Source organism: Numenius arquata, chromosome 7 (genome assembly GCF_964106895.1).
Source record: "Numenius arquata chromosome 7, bNumArq3.hap1.1, whole genome shotgun sequence".
Taxonomy (NCBI): Eukaryota; Metazoa; Chordata; class Aves; order Charadriiformes; family Scolopacidae; genus Numenius; species Numenius arquata.
Window position 1 is genome coordinate 43,240,370 of NC_133582.1, and position 17,855 is coordinate 43,258,224.

Genomic DNA, 17,855 nt, shown 5'->3' on the forward strand with positions numbered 1-17,855 from the left:
GCAGGTACATCTTCAGAAGACTGCTTTCATTAGTGGAGAGAATGTTCTCTCTTGGCAGACAGTCATATCCCAGTACAAATAGTCATACCCCAGTTTCTACTGTGTTAATGGACAGCTATTCCTATATTAATTAATTAGTCTTCAAAAAGCAGGGTTTACTAACATTGGCACAAAGGCCCTGAGCTGTGGTGTTTAAACTACTTTCAAACTAGAGCCAGCTGCAGGAGAAGGCATATAGCACAGGCTATGTAAGCGTGGCTGCACAAAGGCACCTGGGGGACAGGGGAGGAGGAAGGGCATGCCCTGACCCAAGGAGATCACTACATGCTACACCAAAGACTAGAGATCCTTTTACAGTTCCACCATCCATTTACACCACAGTCATTCAAAAGAATGCCATGGCTTTAATAAAAGTAGGTCCTAGGTACTCCATTACCTACAGCAATGTTCTGAAGTTTAACACCTACAGCACCAAAAGTACAGTATGAACTCAGATTTCTCATGAAAGTCTGCTAAGTTCCTAGAAGCAGCAACACCAGAATATTTCACCGGCATCAGAACTTAATATTTCACAAAAACATTTTACCACCTGCTGAACACTGATGTTTGACAATTCAGCAAAATGCAGCAGTCACAGAAGTCTGGTTGCCCACAAAATAATTATTTTCACGTTTGCATATGAAAAGCCACAATATGAAAATACACTTACATCTGTTTGAAGAACTAACAGCAGAAGTGAAACATTTAAGAATGATTGATTTTATTCACGTTAGATTATTCAGAAAAAAATTCAAAAGCCCAGAATGACTCTATGGTAGAAAATCCTCTAAATCAAAGTGAAGTAGCTTCTAGTAAGTCTGTCCTTTGAGACCTAAAGGCTTTTGGCTATTTTCTATAAGCAAGATAAATGCAAGCAAATGCATCAAAACATTTTGACATTAGTGCATCCAATGTTATTTCATGAAAGTCTCTGACATATTGTTTTATTTTATTCAGTATATTTTAAAAGTGCACATTTTGGTGTTTATGGAACCAAGTTAAGTTTCAATACTTCTATCCCTTTTAAATAATATGCTGTTAGCTAACAGAAGTTTCTCTTTACTCAACATGTTGTATCAGATCAACTGTGATATATTTTTAATTTTATTTCCCCTATCAAGTTACTAGATAATAATTTCACAAACAAGTATTTGTTTCAACTGAAACACGGGAGCAAAGTGGCTATGTAAAGATTTCTCTTTCAATCCCTTTTCCCCATCACCCTGATAGTGTAACTGAAGAACTAATGTAATTTAAGTGTCTCTGCACTAGGAAGACTCTATACACAAGAATCCACATTCTTCTTGTGTTTCAAATCTATTTTTATTGCCTCCACAGCCCCCATACCAGAACCGACCACACATTTTCTGCTCTTTGTTGTAGTACCACTTCAGAACGTAACTCTGACATTCTCCACTATCTTGAACAAGGCTGCATGCATCTGGAAAAGGCAAATAAGGACATACTTAATGAAAGAAAGATTCACTCTTCTCAGCATTGTAATTTCAGGGAAAAGCAATGTTTAGTGCAAACTGGCAGATGAAAGACTGGGATTGGGAATGGCAGTTCATTTGGCTCCCATAAATAGCTCATTGCACTGCTCACAACATCAGTGCAATGACCCTGAGCCACAGGAAATACTTTATTTGTAAGTATAAACAGTAACCCATGCTACTTAATTTTCTGTGTGACCACAGAGTTCATGCACTGGTTAATGGGAGCACTGATTCAAGATTTTACACATGCAGTTACATGACAGGACACATTCCACCTGTGCTCAGCAAGTCTGCCATGCACTGTGGATGTATGGCATTCCCAGAGGTGCATTAGCTCTTAATTAAAGATCTGACATAAAAACAGCTTTGTAAAAGCATTAGTCCTCTCTCATCAGGGGTGGGCTACCAGACATTCCCAGAACTATTTTTGAGTGGAGAGAGATGAAAAACAAAGGGATGCCATAGCAACGAGCTACCACACCCAAAGCTATGCAGACACTTTTTTTCACAGAAATTCTCTCCAATTGTAGTTTAAGCAATAAAAACACTCAATAGTGTTAAATGAACATTGGTGACCAATCATCTCACTATCAGCATCCCATACCTATTGTATCAAATAGCAAATCTGCAAAGGAAAAGGCATAACTAGGAAGTAAAATATATGACGAATATATATTTTGATAGGATACCTCTACTGAGGGATCCTGTTCTTCCTACAGGAACAGACTGTAGACATATTTAGTTCCTCCATGTTGAGTTAAGTTAGCAGAAGGAGTAACTCAGTAACTATAGTAAAACTTGGAGATTTAAAATTATCATCTGTTTTAGTAAAGAGGATTAGAACTTTATATTATATTGTTACAAAAAGTTACAAATCAAAGATAAGATCATAATGACACTTGCAATTAAGCCTTTCATTACAAACTCTGCTGTATAGATTGGGACTGAATACAAACATGTGGTGACAAAATGCTTTATAAAACATAATCAATGGAAATGCCTCATAATACATAAATGTTCAACCGAGCCCTTCACAATTTAGAGTCTTTTTACTGAATTAAAAAATATTTTCATATTCTAAAGTCATACCATAATCACTATAGGAAGCTCTAGTTTCTACTGTTGCCTCTAAGTTTTCCTCATTCTCCTGAGCTTCTCCATACTCTTGTTGCTTTTCTCCTTCAGCATCTTCCTCTGTGAAATACTTGTTCTCCTCATAATCATATCTCATTTCTGGCATTGTGTATACAGGTTCTGTGGCTGTCTCTCTAATATTTTCCAAGACTTTACTTTCAGTTCTTTCAATGTCTTCTAAACCATGACCATAACCAGTTTCATCAGTTCCAGGAAAAGGCATCCTTCCAAGGAGAGGAAAAAGAAAACAAATTAAGTATTTAAGCACCATTATGGCTTTGAAAAAAATGCATCTGGTTCATTCCTTCTGAATACCATGAAAAAAAATTTTGATCTTGGTCCTGTTTCTGTTAAAGCTATTTTGAATATAACTACTAACCCAAAGGGAATAATCTCGTGTTGAGATACACACTCAAAAAGTTTAACAGACAATTCCAAACCTTTCAATCATAGACACTTGCTGTTGTGTATCTCCCTGATCTAAGTTTTCACACTCTTCTTGAAGTTCAGGTGAAGGATAACTGTTCATGTCGTCTGTGGGGAAAGCACAGATACCACAGGTGAGTGTTAAAGTCCTCCAAATCCCAGTATGTTTAATAAAAAGCACTACATGATTTTTTTGTTGTGAACTGGAGTTTGCATCTTTCAATAAGTAACACACCGTATCTAGAGCAACTGGCACTATGTCCAGGAAAAAGAAAATTATGTTAGAGATCAGCTAGATGAGAATGATTCCTCAACCAACCTTTCATACTTTTGTCTTGCTCTGTAATACACTATTTATGAAGGAGGAGGGGGAATAACTGCAGCCAAGAGATGTTAATGCCAAATCTGCTATAATGTTTAAACTTGTATCTGCCCCAAAGCCTAAATAGGCATAAACACCTCAGTAAATCTGAACCTGCCAATGGTCAGAGGAGAAATGTAGGCCTAAATCAGGAATATAACTGTGTTCTCTTAGCTGAAGAATGGTCTTTCTTTAGTGAAAGTGGAGTCAACAAAGCCACACATTAAATACAAACTTAAGGGGAAAAAAACTACTTAAGACTTTGGTCCAAGGCACCATTAAAATACAATGCTGTTTGGTCATTACTGGCACTTCTATTAGTGTCCAGCATTGGCAGCAAACTAAAGATGAAAGAATGACTAGCTAAATTATGACTAGAAACTGAACGATAGTGCATATACCCTGGCTACCTTCTTCTATACAGCATTTCTCTTTCTTTCCATAACTTAAGCAAATGCCAGTGCGTGCTACTTACGTTGTAGAAGATTTAGAAATGCCCGGCTAAATCTCTGAGCATATACCATCTCAGACTGTGAAACCCTGCTCAACGCAACTAAGTGCTGGTCTGTGGGGGAGCTTGACAGCTCCATCAGCTGATTGTCACTCACATCATTGCCAAATGCAAGAGTGAACAAGGTGAATCCTTGGCACTTGGCTCCAAGTGAAATCTCTCTCAGCTTCTCTCTGTCCCACATGCTTGTTTTGCTTCCAACTATTGCAAATATGACCCTGTGTTTTCTTTGTCTGGGGGCTTTAAAAAACACATTTTCAACTGTCCACTGCAGGGCAGAAGCAATGGCTGATGGCCCTTCCAGTTGGTGAACAGACTCTTGGATATGTTTCTTCATCAAATCTTTACTGCTGTATGTGACTAGATCAAACTGCAAGGCCACAGGGGTCTGGTTTCTGTCAGGCAGGAAGCCCCTGGGAGCCTGCTGCACCAGTGCCACTCTGATGCCTCCATATGATTCGTTTGGCTGTGAGGAAATGACAAACTGATCTAGCATGTTGCTCACAAAGTCTTTGGCTCTCTGAAACTCTTCACTGCTGATGCTTCGAGAGCTGTCCATGATGTAAGTGATATCCATATCCATCAGAACAGGGGGAGAAAAGGGCACCTTGCAGTTGGTACTTGGTTTGCATTTATCTAGAGAGGAGGAGTCAATAAACAGCAAACTATTTAGCAATACAACCAAGCAACAGTTTGGAAAAAAAAAGAAAATCCCAGAGTTCTACTTATCTGTATTTTTTTTCTTAAATTTTTATTTAAAAAACAATAATCTGTTTGCAACTTGAAATCTTGTTGTTCTAGTAAGGAACAACAGATGAGTCTTGCTGAACAAGGTTTTAAGATAACACGGGGAATTATTCAGGCATAAGAGCAAAAAAATGTTCTTAAGATAAACTTAGGTAAGAGTTCCCTTGAGAAATTTTCTTCCGTGGAAATCTAAACATTGTAAAGGACACTGGAACAAACTATTTTTCATCTCAGACCACTGTTCAGCATTCTGAAATATTATAATTTATTACCCTCTCCTCCCCTCACAACGTAGAATTTACAGCAAATGAGCCTGGTTCCTAGAATCATAATGCTATTTCAATTTCTGTTAAAAAGGAAATGCCAAACAATAATTCATTTCACATGGCTACAACAGCAACTAATTAAATAGCTTTTGTGGTTTTGAGATTCTAATTCTTATCATCCTTTGAAGAGGAAATTCAAATTGTAACTTCTCAGCAATGACAATCTGTAACCAAGGAATGATCTGGCACGGAGGGCAAGAAAGCCCAGTTGCAGAAGGGATTAAACTGGCTGGAAGCAGAAATGCCAGAGACAGAACAACTGCCTGTAAGGGGGTGAAGTTTCTCTAGGTGATGACAAGAAACAGCCACAGCATTGTTTTGTAGCCATCCTGGAATATGAGCACTTGGGAGGCACCTTTGGGCAGCAGAGCTGGGCTGAGTCACCCCACGCAATCACTTACAGGATTGGTGCTGGTATAAGTGTATATGAGGAATCAGCTCTTAACACATCTTTGCAGACTCCTTGTAGAACCAACTTACAGCAGCAGGACTCTGCCCAATGCGCTGTTCATTAATTATTTTTTTTTTTTATATATTTAAGCACAAATGTGTTTATGGGGTACCATAAAAATTCCTCAACACCACACTGCAAAATAGAATCTATAGAATCTTTTACTGAAAGGGTAAAACGACCAATATAACACCTGGAATTTGCAAAATGTCTTACCAAAGCAAAGTGTACAATCTGTGATGCTCTTCAAACTTTCATCCTGTTGTCTTTCCCAAACAAATAATTGAAATCTTCTAGTATCATCAATCTAAGTTTTAAAGCAGACAGAAAAGTAACATTAAAAAAATATATAAGAAATACAGATGTTTTCTCTTTGTTCTCAATGTCATTACTATTTCTCTGTTAAAATACTAACCCTCACTCCCTAACTTGGTGGTTTCACTGCTATTGTAATATTGAACAGGTACACAGAAGACTTTTTCAGTTACCATTCTGGAGCATTCTGACTGCCCTGAAGCATTACAAGGAAACTGCTTTGTGTCTAAAGGTCTAACTCCATGCTGTGCAATACTGAGATTGCCAGGTTAGTGTAGCTGCTAATAACAATTAATTGGTGTCAGCACAGCTTATTAGCAAAGAATACTGCATTAAGACAGTCAAGATAGATCATTCAAAGCTAGCTCGGATATTTCTTCATGGTGTTGAACTTAGATCCTCTGTTCACATTTATTCTGTATGTCATCTTTCTGCTCTTCCTAGATCCTAGATTAGGTAGGGATTCAATTTTTATTCTGTTTGTGCACATATGGCTACCCAGGTCTTGGTTGTGTGCTGCTATAATACAAATGAGGGGAACAGTGAGTCACTGTGAGGTTGCAATTGAATGCAAATAAAAGAAAACCCTCCTGGTTTAAACTCATATACCAAGAGCTTTCTGGAACCGTCACCATATTCTCCCCTTGACAATGCAGAGCACTATGTTCCGGCTTGAAAAATACTTTCTTTAAAAAAAATGGGGAGACAGCTTTATAGGTATGAATGGAAATCTCAGCACAGGTAAAAGATATTAAGACTTGGTTTTGGTTTGGTTTTGGGTGTTTTGGGTTTTTTTTGCCAGTGAAAGGCTATCACTTTTTTTCTTTTCTTAGTAGGGTGCTACAGAGTAAATGGCGGGATCTCCTATCTCGGCTCTTTCTGGGACAAAGAGAAATCATCCACAGTGCAGATGTTTTCTTGGGAAAGAAAATTCTAGCATTAGAAAATTCTAGGATTAGAACAACCTATGTGTGGTCTTTGATCAGCTGAACAAAGAATCTTCTCCAGCAGCAGACTGGACTGCAGAAATGCTTGAGGAACCCCAAAGAAGATCCAACAACATCCTACAATTTCACTGACCACCCAACCCCATCCAAATGTGATTCAAGGCAAAAAACATTTCCTTGTGGACTAAGATAAATAAAAATGACTGCAAAATATCATAATATTGCAGGAAATGAACCCTATATATGGATAAGCTAAAATGGTGAGGAAAGAATTAATTCTTTGCATTAAACTTAAGCTTTGCGTGTCTTATACACAACACATACACAACACAATTAACTTCTGATTAATGTCTGTAAAGGATGATATGGATAGGCCTCTTCAGAAGAATTAGAATTAGCAATGACTGTTTAAGTGATCTCCAAACTGAGGCTCCTAAAGCAAACTAACCAAAGCCAGCAAGTATCTGTGGCTACAGGCTCGTAGGATCGTGAAGATCAAACCACCTGTCAACTGCAAAGGCAAAAGTCCATCTAAAAGAAAAAGGGAGGTTGTATTTTCCTGTGTGGTGGTGGTGAATTTGGTTGCCTTCCCATCACTGTAATCACAAAGGAGAGCTGAGCAGTAAGTTTTTTGCCTTTCCCCCTGCTAAGCAGCTTTTTTAAACCTTTCTACTCTGAAAACTGATTTAGGGAAAGTTGGCACCTACGTAAATACCAGATGTCAAAATATGCAATTGACTAATAGATACAAGGCTGCATAAGAGTAAACGTAATATAAAGATTAAAGGGCTGGCTTAGATGCTACTAGATCAGAATTTACACTCCAAGTTTTGCTCTTTTTGTCACATGTAAGTAAACATAGTTTCCTTCTATAAGGATAATTTTGAAGAAACAGCAGTTGGAAGGAATTTTATTTTGAAAAAGTTAAAACTGAGCACAGATGATACAAAAATAAATTGAAAAGAGAGAGAACATGGAATCATATTATGAAATCTTAAAGAAACTTAAAATTGTTTTCTTTTGGTACCTGGTAAAATGAATTGCTTGTTTTTGATTACTACCTTTTTATATGAAGTAATATTTTAAAGCAAAAGTTGTTAATTTTCCCCTGTACTAATGGCAATACAGCTATCAAAAGGTAAGCAAATGGATGACTGACTCAATTTTCTGTAGTCTATCTACTTACCGAGAAGGCACGTCTGACATTTGGCACTTCACTGAAGGCAATAACCACTGGAGTGATATCCAAAGCACTCAACTCAAGCACAGCTGTGTTGATGGCAACACCATCCTGTGATGGACCATTGGCAAAAAATAGGGCAACTTTTCTTGTGAGGATGCCCTGACGAACACGCTTGAAGACATTCCTTGAAACAAATCTCATGGCTGCCCCAATATTACGTTTTCCAGTGGATCTCCCTAGTGGTATTCTCTGGACTGCTTGCAGGAGCAAGTCACTTTTTTGGAATTCTGAGAATCGGATGAGATAGCGTGTATTCGTATTGAAAGAAACAACGGAGACACGAGCGCCTGTTGGGCAATTGCTTTCACTGATCTTAATGGTCTTCAGCAATAACATAACAATGCTCCTCATTCTTTCAAATGCAGCTGGTGTAACATCAGCAGACATATCAAAGGCAAACACCACTTCAGTTGGATAAACTGGACATGTGTCTGTATATTGAAATTAAACAATTGCGTGAGAACCTTTCCACAACTCAAATATTGTTAGTTTTTTATTCAAGTCTATAAAAGAATGGACATGCAGAGGCCAGATGGGCTTACCTGATGAGCAAGCTGGAATGAAGAGGTGGAGAGCAAATAAATTATTTTGGACTCATATTCCTTAAAATAGTGACATATTTTGCTTTCACTACAGAGCCAGATCCAAAGCTCAGACAACTGACAGAATCTGTCCATGAAAGACAACACTCCTCTTCCACAATCAAATACTTAAAATAGTGCAATTTTACTGGGTGAGAACTAAAAAAATTGTTCTGGGTTCTGCTGAGCATACAAGTCTGAGAGAATGAACACGCCAAATCTGGAGGACAGGTGATATACAAATATTGTCTTCCCTCAGATAATTCCCCAAAGACAGTTGGCAAAATGCCAAACAATTAATTTTATCTTAAATGAGGGCAAGAGACATTTGTTAGTTTTTGTAATTAAGATATAGGAAAAATGAGCAAAAAGCGTTAGCCTGTTTCATACACCTGCTGAAAACCCCTCACAGTTAACAACTACCAGTCATCATCAAACTGAACCCATACACAACCAACCGGTCTACAGGGTTTCCAATGGAGGCTATTCCATTTAAGAAGAGTAACTAGGTGGAATCAGAGGTAAAAGAAGATGCTCCCTACTTACGGCAGTTTTTTCGTGTAAAATTCACAAGTTCACAAGGCTGGAGAAGCAAAACAAAAACCAATTAATGGCAAATCCCAGATCATCCCACAGTGGGAATCTTACAATTGGTTTGAGTTGAAAGCCGTATCTCAGCTCCTGAACTAACTCTACTGTAAATCCAGAATCACACATTCCAGTTCCTCTCTATTTCAAATAGTACAGGCGCTCTGCCCCTGCTGCAGAAACTAAGGGGTTTTAAGACACGCTTTGTTGGTGTTTAATTATGCTCTGGAGTGTTAAGCAACCATTTATCCATTCTTTATTTTGTGTAATAATTTGATCTAGGAGGTCACCAGGCAATGGCACTTCCATAGTGGAACAGCCGTTTCAATAGCAACTCACATCGGAAGAATGAGGTCCACAAAGGAGGAGAGGACCCCATTTGGACATAGAACACATCTGCAACAGTATTGCCTGCAGGTAGTTGTCCATGCAAGGGTTAGATGGAACATTTACTCAGAAGTGTTCATTTTACACGGGATTAGGATTCTGAAGAAATCCTGCCCTGTGAAATTTCCCCAGTGAAAATACCTGTTTGCTGAGGAAATGCCTTCCTTTACAAGAGGGTGAAAAGCAACCCTAAACCTGAGCTGGTGCATAAACTGATGTGAATGAAGAAACAAATAAAGGAATATTAACGCCTCAACAGTTTGTAAAAGTTTGGACACAGCGTTAATCCATATGCATAATTGTTTCTCAATCCTTGATTATTTGCAGAACAGAAACACCCACTGCACTCTGACAAGTATTTGAAAAGGATATGGTTTTCTAACAGCTAATTGTGCTCATTGCAGTCATTGCTTATAAATGGAAGAAGACTAAAACTGTTAGTTCCATGCAGTGTGCGGTTAGCTGTAGGGTATTTACTTACTTCCATTAAAATGGTGCCCATTGGTCCCTTGGCACCCTGAAACAAATTAAACACAGGTCCAGAAAATCAGACCCTGATGATGTATTTCCATCTATGACTCTGTAGCCCAAAGAAAATGCAGGCATACAGTGTTTCCCTGATAACCATATGTGAATTCGAAATATGAGGAGACCTCAGTTCCCAGCACAGATTTCTGTGGACCTGTTCCCAACAGAGTTGCAGACTACTTCTCAGACCTATTTCTCAGTTCCTTTTCTTTCCTGGTTTTATAAATATTCAATAATTGTTGCCCTTGAGGACCAGTATTCAGAATTGGATTTCCTTTCTAAACAGCAATTTCTGTGGTTTGATTCAGTTATCCGTACCTTACATCCTTTTAAACCTCAGATGTGTGATAGGCCTGCCCTTTACACTTGCGGCGTACAATCCCCACAGTTCTACCCTGAGACATCCTGCAAGACCATACACACATCATGACTGCTTGACCAGTCTAGCTAGCTTTGGCTACTCTGAAGCCTTCTCCTTGGGAGCTGTGGGCACATGCCAAGATCCCAAGTGTCTTTAAAAAAAAAAAAAATAGTATTGTTTAATCTTCATAACAGGAATAAAATACAGGGAGAAGAACTTTTGAACTCCACATCCCACAACCTTTATATTAGCCTCTCTACCATAACACTACAGTTTACCAAAATCATATACTTCCTTACATCCCCAAATTACAATCCCATCTCCATATTTGTTGCTTCCCACTCCAACTAACCTTCCATTCCTCCATCTCCTGCCTGAGCTACCTTCCTCATCTCCTCTGCTGTCTTGCTGCTAGCACTACCACAGCCATTCCGTGCTTTTATCTTCTTATGTTTTTCAGCAGGTCCCAATTCTTCTTTGGTATTGTTCAGCAAGAGTTAACTGTGAGTTGCCTGAGCCCTAATGAAAGTTACTTGCAGCAGCTTATTAGTGGTGACTGAGCTGTGCCAACTTGACCCATACGGATAATCATGCCGCCAAGTTAGGAAGGATGGGTAAAACAGGCCTATTTTCGCTGGCCTTGCCTACTACCTGTACCCCTTCCTGCATCCCTATCTCTTCAACTTCCCACAGAATTCCCACCTTCCCATTTCACAGATGGACTGCTACTACAATAATTTCGTCAAGCCCATACCTCCCAAGCTCCTCTCTCACTTCTACATCTGAAGAGGAACTCTTGAGCTTGAAATCTCTCTGAAGACTTCTTGGACCATGGATTGGCAAGGTCAACAGCTATCTATCTGGCTCTTCAGCACACAGGGTCTGTCTGTCTGTAATGTATGTGAGCAGCCAAGCAGCAGGGAAGGCAATACATTCCATCTGGCACTCTTGGTCATTCTTGTGCCCAGCATCATCAATTAAGTAGGCAAGGTACATTCACTGACTAGCACAGTGTATGTAAGAAAAATAAAAATAATGTTTTCTAAGTTGCATGTATCCCATGGGCATTGTTATACAGGTAAAGATACTGTTATCAATAATGTTTCATATTTAAACTGGAAGAGTAACCTTAAGAAAGTTTAACAAGAAAATAACTAACAATAGGGATTGTTTCTTGTCTCCATGGAGCCGATTCGCAGAACTGCTGCAAGATAAAGATAGGCACATCCAGGGATTTTCGTAACTGCCTACAATGTTAGTCCTAAATACTACTGAAATCACCAATACTTTCTCTCCTGCTTAGATAGAGAATAAACCTTTTTGTTGTATAAAATGCAGATTACAGACACTGAAAAAGTACATCAAGACATCTATTTGTGTATAAGGATCAACAGGTTACTGTCATTTAAGTTTTAAGTAAGTGCCTGTAATTTCAAGTCTGATTTTAAATGGCTTTTCTTTTTAAATGAAAAAATACATTGGCTTTCAGCAGAATAATCCAGTTCCACGTTTCAGTACTCTTTTCTTTTTTAATTAGATATTTACCCTGCCTAAAGATGATACCAAATACTGTGGAAGAAATTATGCCCTGCATTATATCTTTGCAGTTCCATTTCCAACAGCAGGGGCTCTTGTGCACACACATCCACAGGCAAGATGTAACTCTATAAAACTGCCAGGCTGATTAAGCCTAGTTTACCAGATGAAACATTATTAAATATTCCATTAATCTAATAGCCAGTTTATGAGCAATCTAAGAGTGATTTTTTTATGATAAAAATACATTACCATAGGTCCTGATGGCCCTTGGTCTCCTGGATCTCCCAGGGAACCTGGTGTGCCAGCATCTCCCTAAAAATAGAAATACAAATTTTATTCGTTATAATTGCACACACAGGTGTAGAATTGCAGCAGAGAAAACCTCTGTAACTATATTGTGAGCTGGATCCTGCATTTACATAAAGATAGACTACTACCCCTAAGAATTATTAGCTGCAAACATCTCTAAAGACTTAGACCAGCATTTTCTCAAGACCTCTTGCCCAGGACATGCAGGACATGGCAATAAAAGATCAAAGTGGGAACCAATTTCAAAAAGTTTTGGTGAGGAAACACTTAAGACATAAGGGCTTTACTTATAGAACTCTTCACAGAGTGAACAAATGTATTGTTCTTACTCTTCTACCCCTAGCTCCTTTGGGTCCTTCAGCTCCTGGAATGCCTGGGTCTCCATCTTCTCCCTGAAAATTAATGAAATCCAGAACTTTATAGGCAAGGAAAAGACAGCCAGAAAGACAGATAACCACTTCCAAACAAGAACAATGTAAAACAAGACATAAAGCAAACATCCCATTTAATCATACCTCTGGACCGGGATTTCCTGGGAATCCAGATTCTCCCTACCAAAAGAAAGGATGAAGACTTCATAAGAATCCAGAACGTTGCAATCTGCTTAGTGTTTGATGTCTAAACTAAAAACAATTACAAAATTGTTTAGCATTCCACCCCATTCAAGTAATAGTGTCTACTACTCTGGTCTCAAATGACACCATTTTAGATTAACAACTTGTTCATCTAAAGGAAGAGCATTTTGAAATTTCCATCAGTTTCTGAATTTTCAAGAATATTCCATCTCCCAAGTAAGTGTTTTATCAAAACTTTTTTAGGCCTCCTAGTAACATACGTTGGAATTCATATTCAGCTGCTATAACAGTCAGAACTCAGTTTCTAAATGCAGTTTCAAAATGTTGTACCCTCTATACTAAGTAGCGAAGCCATAATATTTTGTTGGCATATTAGAAGTCACTTCATTAATTGTTTTCATTTACTTCAGTTTTCAGTTTGTTCTTTGCTCATATAGGAGAAATATGAGAACTCTCACAAAGACCAATCAGAATTGAAGCATATCTTTCCTTGACATTAGAGGAACTACCAGAATTCACACTATTTACATACGTCCTTGTTTTAAGAGCTCCCTCCCATGGAAGTGAGCATGCTTGTTAAACATCTTATGACTTTATCCTACAATTTCCAGAAAATGACATGCACATAGGCCCCACGTTACACCTAAGAGAGAATAATGTGACTGTGAACCTACATAATTAACAGCAACCTTAAATAAAATCTATACTAAAGGCTTTTCTCTTTGCTATCAGGGGAAACCAACTCTTTCTGGATCACTATTCTGGAGTAAAATTAATTGCTTTAATTCAGACCCTCCCAAACCTTGGGCAGACACACATCAGCGTGTAAGGAAGCCTTTAAATCAATCCTTTAAAACAACAAATAATGACAAGAAGATTTAACAGAAACCTTTTTTCCTCATTTCTTGTTACAAGGAGGATGTTCCCTGAAATGAACAAGTGGGAGATTCCATAAGATTAAAAAACCTAGTCTTTCATATAATGCATGCGTAACCCGTGAAGCTCTCCCATGAAAGGAAATTTTTGCGGCTAAGGAGGTAAGAAAAGAGATTGGATAATATGAAGTGTCAAGAGTTATTTTAATAAAAAGCCATTTTAGAAAAAGGAGCTCATCAGTTGAAGAGGCTCCTGGGAAGCCTTTCATATCTTTTCTGCAGCTTCTGCAGCACACTGTTTCTCCCACAAAAAGGGAGAGTGAAACAGGTGGGCCTCCAGTCAGATCCACTGGACCACTTCTGTTTCACAAGCAATGAAAAAGGACTAGTATTGTAATAAACTCTACATAAACTCTTGAAAGAAGGACTGCAGCTGTTTCCAACATGCTGACCATTTTGCTCACAGACTGACCCACTGGTGCCACTGGTCCCATGATTTTGATCTCATACTTTCTTTGTACTACTTATTTTAGCTGGATTCTTGTACGTTTTTAGAGAAGCAGGAATTTCACTGCTATTTTTTTCAGGACTGTGAAGGGAATGACAAAAATTTCTACATACGTAGCAATCCAGAGGTTAATCCTCAGATCTTACTGCCAACCACAGGAGCACAAGGAAGAATATTTCACATTAAAACAGTGAGGATGTTTGGAGAGTAATCACCCTCACCTTGGTCATCAAGGAATCCCTCCTCTGAAAGAAGAAAGGAGTCCAAGGTGGCTGGCCCACGAATACTTGCTAACAAGAGTGGCTAGTCAAGCAGACTGAAGTGGGGAGAAAGCACCATGTACTCCAAGAAGTACAATCCCCCATGTCCATATACACACAAACACACATCAAGGGAAAGAGTGAGAGAGAGTGGTTCTCAAAAGAATGTCCCTCCTACTGCAGAATTTCTCACAAGGATGGTTGTGGGAAGGCTGAGCCTCTTTCTGAAACTCAGAAATGCATTGTGGCCATGTCTTACATTTCTTTTGAATCAAGTATGGGTGGTCACATTTGATTTGACACTGTGAGACATCCTGACTCTAAGCACTCACCTTTGCTCCTTTGCTTCCTTCAGGACCATAGGCATCTCTGCCATCCATGCCCTGCATAGGTTGAATATACCATGGGTTAGCTTTTAATAGAGGATTAGATTCATATCCAATTCCATTTTGCAATAAAGATCTCCCATTACAATGAGATGTCCAGGCTGTTAAGAGTGACAAAGCAGGTCAAACTTATCACAACAGTCTAAAAGACAGTAACAAATGGTGGCAAAATCTGTAGAGAAAACAAGAATTATGGTCACAGTTCCTCTCCACTATGTGTCCTACCTCTAGCATATTCTCTTTCTTCTAGAGAACCTGATGGGAAAGATACTGTCTCTAGCCCACAATGAATCTGGTGTCCATAAGGAAACTGAGAACCAAATGTGAAATAATTTTAATTGTATCAAGTAGAGAAAACAGAAGGGAATTAATTGTACTGATTCAGATGGATGGGTATTAAGGTACAGGGGCCCTGAATTTGGGCAGACAGACTCACAGGCATGCCTCTCGGTCCAGCTGGTCCCACCGGGCCCTTCTCTCCAGGGTCACCAGGTTCACCCTGTTATAATTGAAACATAAAAGGCATTCATTTGGCTTATCCAGGAGAATTCTTCTTTCTGAAAGGTAAACTTGTCTGTTAGACTGAATTGTGCTTATACATTTTATAGACTACTTGATGCTGGTCAAAAGCATTCCATTACAAACCATGTTTCACGGAAGGTTCCTTGGGGTGGAACTGGAAAGTACTTGGCAAATCAGAATATGCTGAGCATTCATCCAGCTAAACCCCAAAGGCTTTCATCCAATAAAACTCCCATTGCTACACAGAAAAAGAGTGCTGCCAGTGAAAAGAGTGTTCTCTGCAAAAAGTAAGATTTATGTTGGCAGGGCATAGCCTGAAATTCTACCAGCCTGAAGGATCTGTTGATAACAGACAGTTTTTCCGAGGCAGGCTGTCTGCACTGTGGTCTTAGTCCTCTTGCAAGTTTTGTTTTATTTGGTTCCTTTTTTGGTTTTCACTTTCTTAATGAACTTTCTTCTAATCTCTAATATTAAACAGCAGAAAACCAGACTGAGAAAATGGAATGTATGATGGATAAGATCCCTACATTTCTTCCCAATTTTTGTCAGTTTCACTGTATGTTTTCACACAGTGACTCTTCTCATAGTAGCACTTTGACCTTTTGATATCTCTGTGTCACTGGATGTAATAATAAACTGAATGTAGTAACTCTTCAAAGAGACTGAAAGGCTTAACTAACTGGTCTTATTTATGCCTTTTAGATCCAGAAATGCAACAACACCTAAAATGAGTTATTTTTCTTTAATGAAGTAAATCCCATATCAATGGCCATTAATGAAAGGAAAGGAAGGGATAATATTTATTATAAGTAAGTGAACCATAATGTGGACCACTTAGTAGTGTAAGCCTTTCTGTTTAACTTCATGTTGATTCAGTTCTTCTCAACACATTCATTCCTGTATAATAGACATCATAACAGTCAAGGTTCCTTGAACTGGTTAGGAATCTTCAGAACAAAAGGGTTAAAATAAGCAGCTATGCTTCATTGAACTGGGAAGTTCAGACCGGATACTAGGAAAAGGTTCTTCACTGAGAGGGTGTTCAGTCACTGAACAGGCTCCACAGGGAAGTGGTCATGGCATCAAGCCTGTCAGAGTTCAAGGAGTGTCTGGATGATGCTCTTAGTCATAGGGTTTAGGTTTTGGTTGCCCTATGAGAAACAGGGAGTTGGACTCGATGATCCTTATGGGTCCCTTCCAACTTGAGATATTCTATGATTAACTGGTACATATTTCAACGGATTGGACAGATTCTAGGAATCATAAAACAAGCTCAAGGGTCATATCCCTGCTGTGTTTTGTGAGAATCCAGGCCCCACTGAGAAGCATGACAGCAATTAGAACAGCCGCCATGGCAACACTAAAAACTTCTTAGTATAGCTCTGACATCTGTAAGATTACCTTGAACAAATCACTTGCCTTCCCATGCAATCTAAAAATGCCTACAAAACTTAACATTTTCACATGTTCCATAGAAACAATACAAGTGTTTGTTCATAACTTAACATTTTCACGTTCCATAGAAACAATACAAGTGTTTGTTCATGCTTCTTCAAGTAGTTCTTGAACGAACGATGCTGTTAGATTGCTGTAATTAGGTACCTTAAAAATCCTTACCTTTGCTCCTCTTGCACCTAACTTCCCAACAGAGCCAGGTGAACCTGGGGTCCCCAGACTAGCCTGTAATCAGAAGTATCAGTTAAAAGGTGCACAATGAAGACTCAAGGGCTCATTGAACTCAAGGATTCACTGCCAATTGAAATTATTACAGAATCAGTATAAGTATTAGCACACTAACAGGCTTTTGAGCACCACAGTAAGAGTTACTGGTCAAGCTATCATTCCAGCTATTTACTGTTTTCTGTAAAACTCAAGATGTTATTAAGTATGACACGAATATTACTTGCTATCTACATACATACCTAGTGAATACATACATATGTGCACAAACAATATAAGTATATATACACACACATACACATGGGTGTGTAAGCATGAGCGTCATTACATGACTGAAGCAGATGTCCAAGACTGACAGAGTAGGATATTACAGTCTTGAGTTACACTGGTGTAATTCCAGAATAAGAACCCCCAAATCAACAGCATCACACAAGTGAGAAGACCAGCAGTCAGTGCTCAGTAGTTACAACCTCATCATAACCTGGCATTAAATCTCAAAGGCCAGACTTTAATGAAACCACTGACCATTATCTAACTTTGCCCTCAACTACACCACTCTATATCTGAATTTACACATGTTGTTAGTCCTGATACTATAGAACTGAGAGTGAAATCTAGAGCTAAGGCTTTTCATTGCAGTCATGCAAAAGCTTGGTAACACTGATGTTCACTTCTTATTCACCCACCTAAAATTATTTTCAAGACTGTAATTTTATCATATGAGGCTGCAAATCAGTTTCCTTAAGTACTATACTGAAAA

General features: G+C 38.7%; 1 protein-coding gene across 1 annotated transcript in view; it reads right to left on the minus strand.

The window, feature by feature from the left end:
• Positions 1-1,307: 1,307 nt before the first annotated feature.
• The window catches only part of LOC141466780 (collagen alpha-4(VI) chain-like), a 45,615-nt gene continuing 29,067 nt past the window's right edge, over positions 1,308-17,855 (minus strand). Inside the window, exons 18-32 of the mRNA XM_074150875.1 lie at positions 17,033-17,095; positions 15,330-15,392; positions 14,840-14,890; positions 12,805-12,840; positions 12,619-12,681; positions 12,230-12,292; positions 10,034-10,069; positions 9,124-9,160; positions 8,539-8,550; positions 7,940-8,427; positions 5,708-5,798; positions 3,932-4,603; positions 3,110-3,203; positions 2,625-2,893; positions 1,308-1,480 (exon numbers count right to left, since the gene is read on the minus strand). Coding sequence (XP_074006976.1) covers positions 1,308-1,480; positions 2,625-2,893; positions 3,110-3,203; positions 3,932-4,603; positions 5,708-5,798; positions 7,940-8,427; positions 8,539-8,550; positions 9,124-9,160; positions 10,034-10,069; positions 12,230-12,292; positions 12,619-12,681; positions 12,805-12,840; positions 14,840-14,890; positions 15,330-15,392; positions 17,033-17,095 — 2,211 coding nt within the window. The remainder of the gene's footprint in view (positions 1,481-2,624; positions 2,894-3,109; positions 3,204-3,931; positions 4,604-5,707; positions 5,799-7,939; positions 8,428-8,538; positions 8,551-9,123; positions 9,161-10,033; positions 10,070-12,229; positions 12,293-12,618; positions 12,682-12,804; positions 12,841-14,839; positions 14,891-15,329; positions 15,393-17,032; positions 17,096-17,855) is intronic.